We start from the raw sequence: 16,865 nt of genomic DNA on the forward strand, positions 1-16,865 counted from the left end.
GTCTCTCAGTGCAGGTATGTAATGTGACAAAACCTCTAATGATCTGATATGTTTGGGATGGATGGGCTGTGAATTATATAGTGTATTGTCTTATTTTGTCGCTCTGTGCAGGCTTTCTACTTACAGGGTGGTGGGTCTCAGAGGACAATTGCTACCCCTGTTGAAGTGAACAACGTGTGGAGTGCAACTGGCTTTGTGGCATAGCTGGCTCTGGCCTTGGACTGTGTGTTTTTACTTTGTACCTAAATGGGACACTGGACTTCTAACTACTATTCATTGTGTTTATAAATAAAATTTTAGAATTTTATTGACTGTCATCTTTTTGCCCACGGTTGGTGAGACCTAGAATCTCTTTGTGTGTGTGTGTGTGTGTGTGTGTGTGTAACATCAACAGGGTTTTGCATAAAAGAGTGTGAGCAGGTCAAAAGGTCAATTCATTTATTGTAGTTTTATGGCAGCACCCTCTAGTGGCCTTGAAGCAAACAGTCTCCTAACTAAGCCATGGCATCTCTGGTCTCTCCTACTTTTGTGTGCTCTGCTGGAGGAGCAGCATTGGATCTAGTGATACTGAGTAAGCTGATTAGGACAGGCCTGGAGAAATGTGGTTTGCATGAAGTATCAGGAAAAAAACAACCTTGTATTGTAAAATAATAATACACGAATAATAAATACTTTTCATGACATTCAGATTTCTGGACTCACGAGTTCATAGAACATTAATGTTACGAAACATTGAGAAGTCTTAAAACTACATTGTATACTTATTATTTATTTACTTTAATCAGATTTGACTGGTATTTTTAAACATTAAGTTTTTGTTCCTTCAACTATTGTATTTAAGCTTATGACTCACTCACAGTATGTTTATATAACTGCCTAAAAAACGGTGAGGATGTGGCCGCAGTGGCTGAGAAGCAAGAACTTTGCTTTTTCTTTTTTTTTTTCTTTTTTTTTAATTGGGAAGCATAAATGAACATACCAGAAAACCCTGCACGAAGGAGCCATATTTGTTTTTTGTGTGTGCATAAGATGACGCTTTAGTATTATTACACATATGATAAGGATGTTAGCATGCAACACACAAACTCAAGTGGTGTTGCCAAGATAGTTGCTGACTGGCAAGAAACTTCTAGAAGAAATCTGGTGACAGTCCAAAGCACAAATTAGATATTCACTGAGATATTCAACATCTCTTTATCTCAGTCGGTGATCCCCACATGCTTCAAAGAGTCCATCATTGTTCCTGTCCCGAAGAAACTCCACCCTGCTTCTCTCAATGACTATCGCCCTGTAGCCCTCACCTCAGTAGTGATGAAGTGCTTTGAACGCCTGGTCAGAGACTTCATCATTTCTTCACTACCAGACACACTGGACCCACTACAGTTCGCTTACCGTCCAAATCGTTCCACAGACGATGCCATCTCTCATCTCCTCCACACATCACTCACTCACTTGGACACTAGAAGGGGGAATTATGTTAAAATGCTCTTCATAGACTACAGCTCTGCATTTAATACCATAATTCCCTCCACACTCACCACCAAGCTGGAGCATCTGGGACTCAGCTCATCTATGTGTCAGTGGATCTCCAACTTCCTAACTGGCAGACCACAGGCAGTAAGGATGGGTGGACATGTCTCAGCCTCCACCACTCTCAGCACTGGAGCCCCCCAGGGGTGTGTTCTGAGCCCCCTGCTGTACTCTTTGTACACATATGACTGTGTGGCCACTACCAGCTCCACCACCATCATCAAGTTTGCTGACGACACCGTCGTGGTGGGCCTGATCTCTGATAACAACGAGACGGCCTACCTGAAGGAGATTAGGAATCTGGAGAACTGGTGCCAGAGGAACAACCTCCTTCTAAACGTCAGTAAGACAAAGGAGCTGATAGTGGACTTCAGCACTAAGCAGGAGAGGAACTACCAGACCCCCGTCATCAACGAGTGCCCAGTGGAGAGAGTGGACAGCTTCAAATACCTCGGAGTTCACATCACGCAGGACCTGTCATGGTCCTGTCACATCAACACCGTGGTGAAAAAGGCCCGACAGCGTCTCTACCACCTCAGACGCTTGAGAGACTTCCAACTGCCCTCCAAGGTGCTCAGGAACTTTTACTCGTGCACCATAGAGAGCATCCTGGCGGGAAACATCTTAACCTGGTTCGGGAACAGCACCATGCAGGACAGACGAGCTCTACAGAGGGTTGTGCGGTCAGCTGAGCGCACCATCCGCTCCGAGCTCCCTGACCTGCACTCAATCTACAGCAGGCGGTGCTGGACCAAGGCCAGGAAGATGGTGAAGGACCTCAGCCATCCCAGCAACGGACTGTTCTCTCTGTTGAGGTCAGGAAAGTGATTCTGCTCCCTGAAGACCAACACAGAGAGACTGAGGAGGAGCTTCTTCCCGCAGGCGATACGGTCTCTCAATCACACCACCACACAGTACTGACCCACACATGTGGTTCTTACACACACACTGGACTTTCTGGACTTTGGTTTTGCACAACACTGGTCACTATATTCTTCATTTCCGGTTAATACTTGTACAGCTGCTGTTATTGTGTATATATTTATTTATATTTAGATTTCTTCATACATTCTTATATAGTTCTATATTGTGTATTGTGTATTTTGTTGTACAGTTATTTTATTTTCAACTTTAATTTATATACACTCAACAAAAATATAAACGCAACACCTTTGTTACTGCTCCTATTCCCCATGGGATGGACGTAGAGACCTAAAATTCATTCCAGATACACAATATAACCATCCCTCCCAAACAGTGGTCACAAATCAGTCCAAATGTGTGGTAGTGGGCACATCTGCTATATTGAGATAATCCACCCCACCTCGCAGGTGTGCCACATCAGGATGCTGATCTGACATCATGAGTAGTGCACAGGTGTACCTCAGACTGCCCACAACAAAAGGCCACCCTGGAATGTGCAGTTTTTTGCGCTATTGGGGGTCTGGGGACCCAGAACCGGTCAGTATCTGGTGTGACCACCATTTGCCTCATGCAGTGCAACACATCGTCGCATGGAGTCTATCAGATTGTCAATTGTGGCCTGTGGAATGTTGGTCCACTCCACTTCAATGGCTGTGCGAGGTTGTTGGATATTCGTGGGAACTGGTACACGCTGTCGTATACGCCGGTCAAGCACATCCCGAACATGCTCAATGGGTGACATGTCCGGTGAGTATGCTGGCCACGCAAGAACTGGGACATTCTCAGCTGCCATCTGCCCTGAACAATGTGAACCATGATTCATCCGTGAAGCGCACACCTCTCCAACGTGCCAGACGCCATCGAATGTGAGCATTTGCCCACACAAGTCTGCTACGGCGACGAGCTGGAGTCAGGTCAAGACCCCGATGAGGACGACGGGCATGCAGTTGAGCGTCCCTGAGACGGTTTCTGACAGTTTGTGCAGAAATTGTTTGGTTGTGCAAACCAATTGTTCCAGCAGCTGTCTGGGTGGCTGGTCTCAGACGATCTTCGAGGTGAACCTGCTGGATGTGGAGGTCCTGGGCTGGTGTGGTTACACAAGGTCTGCGGTTGTGAGGCCGGTTGGATGTGCTGCCATATTCTCTGAAACGCCTGTGGAGACGGCTTATGGTTGAGAAATGAACATTCAATGCACGGGCGACAGATCTGGTTGACATTCCTGCTGTCAGCATGCCAATTGCACGCTCCCTCATTGCTTGTGGCATCTGTGGCATTTTGCTGTGAGACAAAACTGCACATTCCAGGGTGGCCTTTTGTTGTGGGCAGTCTGAGGTACACCTGTGCACTACTCATGATGTCAGATCAGCATCCTGATGTGGCACACCTGTGAGGTGGGATGGATTATCTCAATATAGCAGATGTGCCCACTACCACACATTTGGACTGATTTGTGACCACTGTTTGGGAGGGATGGTTATATTGTGTATCTGGAATGAATTTTAGGTCTCTACGTCCATCCCATGGGGAATAGGAGCAAAAACAAAAGTGTTGCGTTTATATTTTTGTTCAGTGTATGAAGACGTGGATTCTCCTTTTCACATGTTAGCATGTTGTTTGGCCAGCTGTGGCTTACATTACCACAGCTGTGATAAAATTATCAGGAGTACTTCTATGTCTATGAGGGGAAAGCTTTCCTTGTTTACATATAATATAATAATGATACAGATAATGAAAGTCAGACAAAGTGGATCATGTCTTTTACAAAGTGCATAAATAAATCAAGCAGATTTTTTTTCGGTTGTGGTTTCTGAGTTGTGAAATGTCTGCAGCTCTGGAGTGGACTGTATTTGATTTGTCACATTGAAAGAGGGCCAGAAAATTACATAATCAGTGAAGCCAAACACATGTCTCTTTCCTAATATGGGCAATGTCTTTAGTAAAACTCAGCTGTAAGCATGTCTCCAGGCTCTGAATTGAAGGATTTTAGCACACAATGTTATGTGTTTTCAAACTCACAAAATCATATTTTACGTTCTTGAAGCAATAACCACGTGAAACTGAAGTTTAAATACTTTTCTTCCCTACATCCTGTGTGCAAGAGTCAATTATAGCATCATTTGGAGAGTTATATTTCATTTAGCATGTTATCGCATATCTGAAGGGGACCTAAAATAAAGCACAGTTCAGTCAGAGGGTCTCTTATTGATTGAAATCAACTTTTCCTGCTTTTAGGAGATAACTGAAAGTATACATGAAAGTGCCTTATCTTTTATAACCACAGGTTTTTTTTTATAATGGGTGTTTGTGTAAACTGTGTGTCACAGAAATAAAAGGCTGCTGTGGCGTGATGGTTCTTCGTAGTGGTCTGACACCGAGGGCAGAGGGGCTGCTCTGAGATCCTTCCCTTGCTAGCATGTGAAAAACCGGTTGAGCTGTTCGTCTTGTTTCATTAACGGGAATAAGTCTCTAAAGCAGCGGGGCCTGTGGAAGCGCAGACCCAACACTTTCCAGTAGCATAAGATTTTTTGCCAAGAAGTGCGACAGCAAAGAACTGATTGTCCAAATATAAGTTTCCTTACTTTTTCTATGAAGTTTATATGTTTGTAAAAATAAAGTAAACCATCTGCTCTAAACAGGTTTACATAGACTCAAGATTCCTTTTATCATTTTCTTGAAAATGTGTTTTTGGGGTGTTTTGCAAAACTAACTTTCCTCAGTCACACACTTTTTTCCTTCAGTTAAAAAACTTGTAGATCTGGCATATTGATCGATCACAGGTTTGATAGCTTATCTCTGGACAGTCAGCTTAAAGAAGAATTTGCAAAGTTCATTGTATTTATTTAAGATCATTTTTGACAGCCACAGCTGTGACACATCAATGATTTTTATAAGATATTTATCACAGACTGACAGAACTACGAGAAACACCTTTTAGTTATCGTCCTTTTTAGTCGTCTGAAAAGTTCATATAAAAGCAGAGGTTTCTCTGTTTTAAAGACACAGAACATTTTTAAGACACAATCACACAAGTAGATATTTCAAGAAGACAGTGTAAACAAACATTTAGGGGCTGTGGTTTCACATGTTGCTCCACCTATCATGCGTTAGAGTCACCTTCCAGTAAGTTTCCAGGTCACTTACCCAGTATATGTACTCAGACTGGAACCAGTATGTTTGAGACTCATACAACCAGAAAACTGTCTCCTCTGTTTATTGTGTGAATTCACACTATTGAGATCCTGTTTCTCTTTAAACTTTATTCTACCTTATTCTAGTTGCTCCGACCTTTGCTGGTTAACTACTCCCTCCGTTTTCAGCCGATTTCCACCATTTAAACTTGAATCTGTTCTGCTCCCTGTGCTAATGCCAGCTGTATCTTTTGGTGGTCATACCTTTCATACTTTTTGAGATATTACAGTTTTTGCCCGTTGCTTGAACACTACAAACCCATGCTTAGACTAAAGTAACACAACTTGAAGCTTTTGTTACCATACCTCAAACACATGTACCCCTACCTTAAACAAAAGCGCTGCTTTGCACCCTAGTTGCAATTATGCAACACACTTACTCCTTTATGCAACACACATGGTCCTGCATGCTACACTCTATTTCATACATAAGACACTTTGTTCACAAAATGAAATTTCAGGGTGCCATTTGGAAAACACATGTACCCAAAATACAAAACACATCGGGTAATTGCAACCACTCAAATACACACCTGAAGGCACTTACTTGTAAAACTGAACACCAATTAGCCAACTACAAAAAGCCCTCAGTTTAGCCAATTCAAGAACTTTGCAAGCATGGATGGAGGGAGAGCAGGAGGAGGAGGAGCAGGTCGATGTCGAAGTCGAAGTCGAAGAGGCCATGCACGGACCCATATTTCTGATGATATAAGAGCAACTTTGGTGGACCATGTCATCAACCATGGCCTGACTATGAGGGAAGCTGGGCAGAGAGTCCACCCACATCTAAGCTGCTTCACAGTGGCATCTGTAATAAGAACATTCCGACTAGAAAACAGGTCTGTCTTCACCTCTCTACCTTCTACTCCACTCAGATGGTTTTTATAGCACTGTTCTACAGTATATACCATTACCATATCAAGTGTACAGGGTATTGCAGGGTGCTAAGGCTCCTTTTGCAGCCAAAGTGGTAGTTTCTGTGAAACATAGCATGATTACTTATATTGAAGTACAGTGGATGACACAGTACATACAGTAAAGTACTGTAAGAAAAATAAGCAAAGCGATGACAATATGTGGTTGTATTTCTCTAGACTGACTCGAAGACCTTCTGGGGGAGGACGCCAACGCCTGTTCACACAACAGCAGGAACTTGCCGTTGTGGACCTAGTGAGGGCAGACAATGCCATCCGTCTCCACCAGCTACGAAAGCAAATACTTGCAGACAGGCAAGTGTTCAACAGCATAAACCATGTGAGCATCACCACCATCAGACGCATCTTGGGTAAACACAGCATCACCATGAAGCAGCTCTACAGAGTCCCATTTGAGAGGAACAGTGACAGGGTCAAAGGACTTTGAGCTGAATATGTACGGGTAAGTGTAACTGTCCTTTACATGTACAATACAGTATTGGTGAAATCCAGTAGCAGCTGAATATGTACCATATCAGTACCACATGGATCCATTCTGAGAGCTACACAGGTACCTGTGTGATGGGGTTCTGTATGTGTAGCACTGTAGTACAGTAATATGTTCTCTTGGCCATGGATGGAGTTGCACAGCCTCATGAATTCATTTTCATTGATGAAGCTGGATTCGACCTGTGCAAAACAAGACGACGGGGTCGTAATGTCATTGGTCAAAGGCAATTGTGCACGTCCCAGGGCAGCGCAGGGGAAATGTCACATTGTGTGCCGCCATAAGCCTTCGAGGGCTTCTGCATCATCATGCAAAACTAGGTCCATACAACAGCCAACATATACTCACATTTCTAGATGCTCTCCATAACATAGTTGTACAGAACAGACCAGATCAGCCCAGGTTTGTTTCCATCAGGCTGCTCTGGTCCAGGCCTGGTTCTCCAACCACAACCAACTTGAAGTGGTATACTTGCCCCTTACTCACCATTTTTAAACCCTATACAGGAATTTTTTTCGGCTTGGAGATGGCGTGTATATGACCGCCAACCACATGCCCGCATGCCTCTTCTGCAGGCAATGGAACAGGCCTGCGGCGACATTCAGGTGACAGCAATCCATGGATGGTTTCGACATGCAAGAGGATATTTTCCCCGGTGCCTAGCGAGAGAAGACATTGCTTGCGATGTCGATGAGGTCCTGTGGCCAGACGCCAACAGACGGCGGGATCCATGAGCCCACGTATGCACAATTGTCATGATTTTTTGTGTTTACAGTATAGTGTTTTTTCTATTACTGTATTATGGTGTTTTTTGTTTTTTTTTTTGCTTTCTCTGAATTCATGGTAAATGGCCTGCATTTGTATAGCGCTTTACTCAGTCCCTAAAGACCCCAAAGTGCTTTACACTACATTCAGTCATTCACCCATTCTCATGGTACTGCAATGTACAATACTGAGTAGGCCTATTTGTTGTTTTGGTTGTTTGAAAATGTGTCTCCTGAAAATATGCCTTCTGAATAAACAATGAAAGACTGCAGTGTTTTATATAAAGTAGACTAGTGTGCTCCCCCTGATCTGTAAGTGTTTGCATATGATGCAAGTATGTGTCATTTTGTCAACAGTTACATTTTGACAAAGGAATGTTAGGTTTTGACAGCAGAGTTTAGGTTTTGAGAGTTTCAATTTGGCACAGATGTGAATGGTATATTTCCCAGTGTTGTGTCGTGTGTACCCAGAGGTTGCCCTTTGTTACAAATTAAAGTCTACAAATCAATGACATCACACTGGCCTATGTTTATTCAGTCTATGATTACATGTCAGTGAGATCTTGGAGCTGCCAGCATGCAAAGCTGCAGCTTTAGAATTTAGGCTCTAATCCTTTTTTCCACCATTTTTTTTTATTTTTCTTCTTCCTTTGTTTCTCAGACATGTATGTTTTTTTGTTTTTTTGTTTTTTTTCTCCCATCATTTCCTCTTATTGTCCCTTTACATACTCTTTGCCTCGCTCCAGTCTACTGCCAGAGTTTCAGTATTTTATTCACTTAATAGCAGGACAGAATACCACGTGACTGTGGCCTTGTGTTATACCCTCTCTGCTGCAGTGATGCTGCAGACAAACACAAACATCGTGATCAGACATTTAAGAAAAGCCTCTTACAGATGAAGGTCTGTGTCTCTTGACCTAAACACATAATCAAGTTAAATCTAATTTATGTTCATCAGTGCCCCTCACACTGTAACTTAAAGTAATACATTTGTTACTGGTTAATTACAGAAGCACGTTTGTGAGCATAAAGATGTAAGCCTTGGACCATCGGGATGAAATGTGGTTGGGAAACTTAACAAGCATTGATAAAGCTTCATCAGTAGTTCGAACAATGCCTCAAAACCTTCGCTCACCACAGGTGGTTAGCAGACTGTGGTTGTACCATGCAGCCTAATAACATGCAGTAAATTGCAGGTTAAAGCAGTCTGCTTACACATTGTTAAACGAGGGAAGGGAACTAATGTGGCTGTCACATGACCCTTTTGTCCCATTTCATCCCAGCATTTGATTAAATTGCTGCTCACTACTTAAAACTGATCACATAAAACTATTTTTCTTCATCTTTTAATGATTACCAAAGTCTGTGAATCCCCAAATTGTTCAGTTGTTCTTTTTGCTCCCTATGAGGTCACTTTTACCATGTGACAAAAACAACACCCCACTGTACACACTTGAGCCACCAGCAACTTTATAAATCCCCAATAAAAAGCTGACAGGTTGCAATGATGTTCCAAATAACTTATTAAGAAAACAACTAAATACACAGAAAATATTATGAAAACTGGTTTATTTTATATCTCCTAGTTTGAAGTGAAGCAATAAAAACATGTATAAAACATCACAAACTGTAATATTATACAAATGCTTACGTCCTGCTGATGCAATGGAGACATCTTCCAGTGACAGTCTTCATCCGTGTGAGTGTGAGGAGGCTCCTAAACCCACCGACACAGAAGTGCATGTTCACAACTCCCTCTGTGCAGGTGGGGTCAGGGCCCTCCTCACCCTGGGTGAAGAGGGGTGGTGCTGTGGCCAGTCAGGTATGAAGTGCTGAGAGTGGATCTTTGGTCCTCTGTGCAGCTCTGTCCACTCTCAGCTGCCCTGCAAAGCAATAACACGAGAAAGACGTCATTTTAACACAAAACAGCATTTCCATTGTTGGTAGCTGCAGCATGTTGTTAAAATGCAATTTTAAACTCAACATATACACACAATAACTATAACTAAACTTAAACCTACAGTACTGTAGGACAATGATTTACACCAGCTATTGGAAGGATTTAGTCTTCAAGACAGTTTGTAGCCAATGTGAGGTGATAACTTACATAGCTGGAACACAGCACCACTCTCCAGTTTGTCATTTGGTCATCCATCCTTCTCATCGGGTTGGGGTAAGGCTGTCTTCTGGGTGGAGTATCTCTCTGTGTTAGCTCCGTCCTGGGCGTTGAGTGTCTGAAGTGCTGAATGCTGGGAGAGGACAAGTGTAAAGCACCTGAAGACAAAAAGACAAAGAGAAAAGCATGAATTCACAGATCACAGAGTTGTTCACTTTACTTTTCTTCTGTTATGTGTTTTTACCTTACCTCTGATCCCTGAGCCACAGGCTATACCTTATGTAAAAACAAGAGACTACAGTCAGTTCACGACATCATTTTAAACCTTTTCTACTTATTTGTGTTGACATTAAGTACGGACTTACCTTTGTCCTGCATGGTGAGCTAGAGCTTGAGAAAAAAATGTTAGTCATTTACAAACACTGCAAAGGCCAACTTAAACATTTAAAGCTTAAAAACAAGTTCTAACATAATCTAGTCAGAGTCGCTGTCATCAAGTGGAAGGTTAAAAGGCCTTTCCCAGAAGCGTCTGACACCAACAGAACCCGAGGATGTTGAAGGGCCATAAAACGTGTCATCACTTACCTTGCACCTCTTTGCACTTACCTCATCAGTGCAGGTGTCGTCTCCGCTTCTCTTTGCTGAGGAGGTGAGAGCTGAGGTTGAAGGAGAAGCTGAGAGAGTAGCGGAAGAAGGAGCAGGAGAGGAAGGAGCTGAGGGAGCAGGGGAGGAAGCAGCTAAGGGAGCAGGAGAGGAAGCAGCTGAGGGAGGAGCAGAGGAAGCAGGAGAAGCTAAAGGATCACCAACCGGGAAGAGTGGGGCGTTGGCCTGGCCGAAAGGCGGCATGGCGAACGGGGCAGCACCTGGAGCAATAGGATGTTGCCAATCGTGCCAAAACGGCTCTGGAGGGAGCTCCTGGATGAGAGGGGAATCAGCTCTCTCATCCATGGTGTCATACCCCGAGTCGTCACTAGGCCAATCGGCCCACTCTTCTGAGTTGTTCCAGTCAGAGGAATTGTCAGTGTCTTCACTCACCTCTTCGACGTCCTCAGGTATGTAGGGAGGGTACTCACCTTCCTCTTCACTGTCATCAGGATCCTGTGCTTCAGGAGAAGAGGGTGAGGATGGGAGAGGGATATACTCACCATACTCACCTTCACTGACACGCTCGGTATCAGAGTCATCCAGGATCCTGATGACCTCTGGAAGGCCTTCTTCTGCAGGACGCTCAACCACGTAGTCGAGACGACCTGTGAGGAAACAAGTTTAAAATAACATTAAGAATGTAATAAACATCAAGTGCTAAAGGAACAGAGCTACATCTGTTAGTTTGAGCAGACGATGAGAGAAAAGCATTTTAGGCTACATTTATGTCAGACTGAATGACACTTCTACTTGTTCATGCAAGCAAAAAACAGCTAAGTCAACTAAGTTCACATCATTAACTGCTATATAATAAGATATAGTAGTGGCATAACATAAGGATACCATTATTACTACTGTACTATGATTACTGTTTTCATATTCTTTTTTATATTCATTTATTTTTGTTATTTTTTATTATCATGTTTTGTAGCAGGGGAAAAGTTATAGTTTATTTCAATAAAGCCTTTGATCCAAGAAGAACAGGATGTTAGGAAGGGACCGGGATCTGGTGTGTTTACACCTGTGTGTTCTGACGTCATGACATGCTGAAGATGCTGTTACCACAGAGACTGATTTTGGGGCATTTTACAAATTTTAGTCCGTTAAGCTATTTTTAACCAAATCATTAAAAAAGTGTCAAATTTGAAGCCTTCAAATCAAAGTAACACCTTTTTTTTCAAATTCATACACCAGTCGTTAATAATTTCTACACCTCTCCCGGAAAATTTAAAGCATACAAACAATTTACGGGGAAAAATCTTGGAATAAGCATATTTTGATAACATTAAAACTTGATATTCACACTGGAACTTATTAAATTATTACAGTCATTTAGTAGCTCTTAAAATAACTGAAGAAATGTTAAAAGTACCTGCAGCGAAGTCCAGGGGGCTGTCGAGTCCACGACGAGCCATCTTCAGGCTTTGCTGTATGAAAAACAAGTACAAACAATCCAAAGATGAAGTACTTGTTGTGGCGAGCAAGTCAAATCCGCTTTCAGTAAATATTTTCCGAAAACTTAACTTTCCACAGGCTGAGGTTGGAGCAGGTCAAAACAAGTCCAATAGCAAGTGTAAAGGGACGAATGGAACCTTGTGCAGCATTTATATACCCTCCGCAGGCCATGGTTACGGTTGCCAACATTTTTCTTTTAAAAGCTAACAATAACTTAGCGTTCTCGCTACTCACTATGCTGTTAAACAGCTATATGTTAGCAATGACAACATTTAACAATGCTAGCCGTGCTGATTAGCCTTAGGATTGCTTGAGGTTGTTTCCAGCTCTAGTGGTCATAAGCGAACTTAGTTCTGTGCCAGCTTTTAGCACGAAAATCAATCTTGTAAAGCTCACTATTAAACTGACAAAGCCTTAGAGCCTAGAAACTATGATACTTAAAACTGTGCTATGTTTGTCTCATAGCATATAGCAAGACCCCATAACTGACCTTTGACCTCTTCTCAAGATTAGATAATGCTATATAGAGCTATTTTAACACTATGTTTCTTACTGCCATTGTTTGACAACATATAAGCATAAAGGAAATGATATATGGAGATTCTAAATATCAGGTTATTATGACTTTATTATAAACTTTACAGTAACAGTTCAGAACTATTAAGCAAGCTTAGTTTTGGAAAAATCCCATTTGTGATCAAAACTTTTTACTTCATATTTATTACTAAATAATTCAATAAATTATACTCAAGTACTGAATAGTCACAAAAAATAGTAATTATGCTGAAAATTATGTTAAAGTGGTTTTCGACTGAGCATATAAACAAAAGCCTGGGAAAAAGTTCTGTTGAACAACACACATATGTTACCAATATTGTAGCCGGTGTTATTTAATAATTTGTTTTATTTTTGATACAATTTCAAACTTTATTAACCTTTTCAATAAAACAAAGTCTCAGATTTAATTATTCTGAAACTAAGTTTAAGCTTCCCAGAACGTTTTGTTGCAAGTTACATTACTGATATAAGAAATATAAAATGTTTGTATTGTTCACCCACAAGTGCAGTCTCTGGCTCAAACACAGAAGCTTGATATGTTTGGTTGTCAGTCCAGACATTCCTAAAGAAAGTTGTCCTTCTTCAGCTCCAGACCTTTCTAGATAAAAATGGCATTAGTGAAGTATTTCAGTCTGGTTTTAAAAACGCACCACAACACTGAAACTGCTCTTGTAAAAGTTTTTAATGACCTTTTAACTTTTCTGACTTGGGAGATTTTGCCATTTTAATACTGTTAGACCTCAGTGCTGCATTTGATGGGATTCTTATCGCTCGGCTTGAGCACTGTGTCAGAATCAAAGGGACTGCTTTGGAGTGGTTTAAATCTTACCTGTCCAACCAAAGTTTTTCTGTTAGATTGGGGGAAACATCGTCCTCAGAAGCCTCACTTTCTTGTGGGGTCCTCAAGGAGTCCAATCTTGGTCCAGTTCTCTTTTCTATTTATATGCTCCCCATGGGTTCAATTTTTTGAAAAACATGGGATCTCATTCCATTGCTATGCAGACAACTCACAGATTTACCTGCCACTGAAACGTGAATCTGTGAGTCGTCTGAAGGGTTTGCTAGATTGTTTGGAGGATGTTGAGGATGGCATGGATGGCTTTTAACTTCCTTAACCTAAATGAACAGAAAACAGAGGTGATTGTGTTTGGTCCCTGTGACCGCTGTGACTTTGGCCCTTTAGGAATTCATAATAATAATAATAAAAACCTTTGCAAGGAACCTAGGAGTGTTTTTTTTTTTACTCTAATCTAATGTTTGATAAACAGATTAATGCTGCCTTTGCTGTAACTGCTCCTAAGCTCCCTTCACGTCAGGACTTCCCCAACATTGGACACTTTTAACTGACCATTCATCCTCCTCTTTCTCTCATTTTTTACATTCATCAGGTCCTCAGAGTACTCGTTCCATCTTCCCAACACACTCTTTTCACTGTTTAGCACATTTCCATCTTTATCCATCTTACTCCACAAATAGTCTTTTCCTTCGGGGCCGACAAACTGACAACTTTCAACATAATCCATTTGATTTCCAGCTTCAAACTCGACGGACACTCTCTTCACCCTGAAACAGCATTCATGAAATCTTCCTTCAAGATTACAACTACTTGATTTACAGTGGAGTGAAAAAGTCTTTGGCTTCTTCCTTATTTCCTTTTTTTGTATGTTTTTCACATGTGAAAGTTTCAGATCAATAAACAAATTTAAATATGAGGCTATTTAAAAAAAACAAACATCAATCATCCAAACAATTTATTCAAAAAATGGAATTTTGAAACAAGTGAGCTGTAAATACAAAATTGCAGTTGCACTAAAACACATTTTTGCATTGTCCAACTTTCTTATCTCTCGTCTGCTCTCACAGTGAGTCACACACATTTGTATTTACAGAGCACACTTTGACAAGTAGTCTAAACTCTGGGTGAAGTGTGTGATCACACCGAGTCCCAGCTGGTTTGAGGAGCAGACTGAGTCTCTGCAGGGTTTAAACTCAGTCCCTGGAAAACAGACACAGTCCAGTTATATCTGGATGAAAACTGTCTCTGTGAAGGCAGTTTTGTTTTTGTTAACACTCCCTCAGAGAGGGACAGCTGGTTCATGTTTATTTAATCCCATTATCCAAAGACACTTCTACATCATCATCCACAGTTATGGGTCAATGACAATATCAAATAACAAGATCAGAATAACAACCTTAGGATTATTGAGATTTGTACTTACTGTGGTTTCATCCATCTGAGTTTTGTTCCCTAAAATGAGAGAAGAAAGTCAATTTCAGTTTTGTTTTAAAATTCAAAATCATTCAATCTTAAATGTACCTTTATGTCTTGTCCTTATATTGACTGTTGCAGCAGTTATTAAAAGCGCTGCTAATCCCACAGAGACAACAATGAACCTCAAAGAAACAAAAAATCTGTCAAACACAAAAAAATGTGATTATTAAAATTATTTGGTTGCAGTTTTCTGTTCTGTGTAAATTCCTTTCTTTTAAAAATGTAACAGCATTTTATTAATAAATGTGCAAATTTCTGTGATATGATTTGTATTTAAAAGTATTTATATACAAAGTTAAAGTGAGTTTTCATTTGCATATCATTTCAAAAGCTCAAATAAATTTAAAATAAACAGATATTTATGCAACCAGCTTAATCTTCAGTCCTGCTTTTGAAGGACTCTTCATTGTTGGGGTTGTTTCTGATTTTGTGCTTATTTCAGTTTTTCTGGCTGGATTCTTTGTTGTTTTTGTGTCACCTGAATAAATGAAAAAGTAAAAGCACAAAAGTTTTTCATGTTTCTCATCTGATGTAAACATGAGAAACAATATTCTACTTTCACACTTGAAATATTTAAGTAAATGTTTGATGTGATTTTACTTATATTACAGTTTTTGCCCACTGCTTGAACACATTTTGCAAAACCCCGCTCGCTGTGCCAAAACTGTACACACAAGTACACATGACACAACACTGGGAAATATACCATTCACATCTGTGCCAAATTGGAACTCTACTCCCAAAACCTAAACTCTGCTGTCAAAACCTAACATTCCTTTGTCAAAATGTAACTCTGTTGACAAAATGACACATACCTGCACCATATGCAAACACTCACAGATCAGGGGGAACACACTAGTCTGCTGTACATAAAACACTGCAGTCCTTGATTCCCATTGTTTATTCAGAAGGCACATTTACAGGAGACACATTTCCAAACAACCATAAACGCAAATAGACCTACTCAATACTGTACATTGCAGTACCATGAATACAGGTACAGCAAATAAAACAACAACAACACAATAGTACTGCAATAGAAAAAACACTATACTGTAAACACAAAAAACCATGACAATTGTGCATAAGTGGGCTCATGGATCCCGCCGTCTGTTGGGGTCTGGCCACAGGACCTCATCAACATCGCAAGCAATGTCCTCTCCCGCTAGGCACCGGGGTAAATATCCTCTTGCTCTCCCTCCATCCATGCTTGCAAAGTTCTTGGAATGGCTACACTGAGGGCTTTTTGTAGTTGGCTAATTGGTGTTCGGTTTTGCAAGTAGGTGCCTTCAGGTGTGTATTTGAGTGGTTGCAATTACCCGATGTGTTTTGTATTTTGGATACATGTGTTTTCCGAATGGCACCCTGAGATTTCATTTTGTGAGCGAAGTGTCTTATGTATGAAATAGAGTGTAGCATGCAGGACCATGTGTGTTGCATGAGGGAGTAGGTGTGTTGCATAATTGGTACTGGGGTGCAAAGCAGCGCTTTTGTTTAAGGTAGGGGTACATGTGTTTGAGGTATGGTTAACTTTTATCAAGTGGAAAAAAGTGAAGCTGGCGTTCATCCTCCAGCTTCACTGTGCTAATGTTATGCTAACAAAGCTGTGTCGCTAGCAATCACGTAGCACAACATTATATACCAGGTAGTCCAACTTCAGTAACCCTGCAAACGCCACTGCTGTTTAGTTTTCTGTCTTCATTTATGTTGGAAGTGGTAGCAGAGCTGTACGTTTTAATTAGTTTAAAAAATCTCTCAGTCAGAACATGGTATGAAATGTTTAGGTGGAAACTAGCAAGCTAACTTCCTGTTAACTTGTAACTCCGTTAAATTTAATAAATTCTGTTTTCATTGATGCATGGATGTTAAACTTAATTGTTACACCTGGTAAAGCAGAAAGGTTGATATTTTTATTAAAGATGAAAGAATTTAGACCGTTTTTAACTCTCAGTGTTCGTTTGACTTTGGGAGCTGAAGCCCACGGAGTTTTG

The 16,865-nt window shown here is 41.0% G+C and overlaps 1 protein-coding gene across 3 annotated transcripts; it reads right to left on the reverse strand.

Annotated features, from left to right (window-relative positions):
• Positions 1 to 9,380: 9,380 nt before the first annotated feature.
• LOC147313149 (uncharacterized) lies at positions 9,381 to 12,290 on the reverse strand. 3 transcript variants are annotated; one of them, XM_086265111.1, is made up of 5 exons: positions 11,962 to 12,290; positions 11,099 to 11,194; positions 10,194 to 10,220; positions 9,936 to 10,102; positions 9,381 to 9,711 (listed from the first exon to the last, which is right to left on the reverse strand). In XM_086265111.1, exons 1-5 carry the CDS (start codon positions 12,002 to 12,004, stop codon positions 9,703 to 9,705), a joined length of 342 nt encoding a protein of 113 aa, XP_086121237.1. In that variant the 5' UTR covers positions 12,005 to 12,290; the 3' UTR covers positions 9,381 to 9,702. The 3 variants fall into 3 exon arrangements, with proteins under 3 accessions (XP_086121237.1, XP_086121236.1, XP_086121235.1); XM_086265110.1 differs by lacking the exon at positions 9,381 to 9,711 and having other exon boundaries at positions 9,757 to 10,102; positions 10,310 to 11,194; XM_086265109.1 differs by lacking the exon at positions 9,381 to 9,711 and having other exon boundaries at positions 9,757 to 10,102; positions 10,194 to 11,194.
• Positions 12,291 to 16,865: the final 4,575 nt, after the last annotated feature.

The sequence above is a fragment of the Aulonocara sp. 'chitande type north' Nkhata Bay genome, linkage group LG15 (assembly GCF_057382095.1).
Source record: "Aulonocara sp. 'chitande type north' Nkhata Bay isolate Kocher_YH1m ecotype deep benthic linkage group LG15, A_spYH_male_GT1.1, whole genome shotgun sequence".
Taxonomy (NCBI): domain Eukaryota; kingdom Metazoa; phylum Chordata; class Actinopteri; order Cichliformes; family Cichlidae; genus Aulonocara; species Aulonocara sp. 'chitande type north' Nkhata Bay.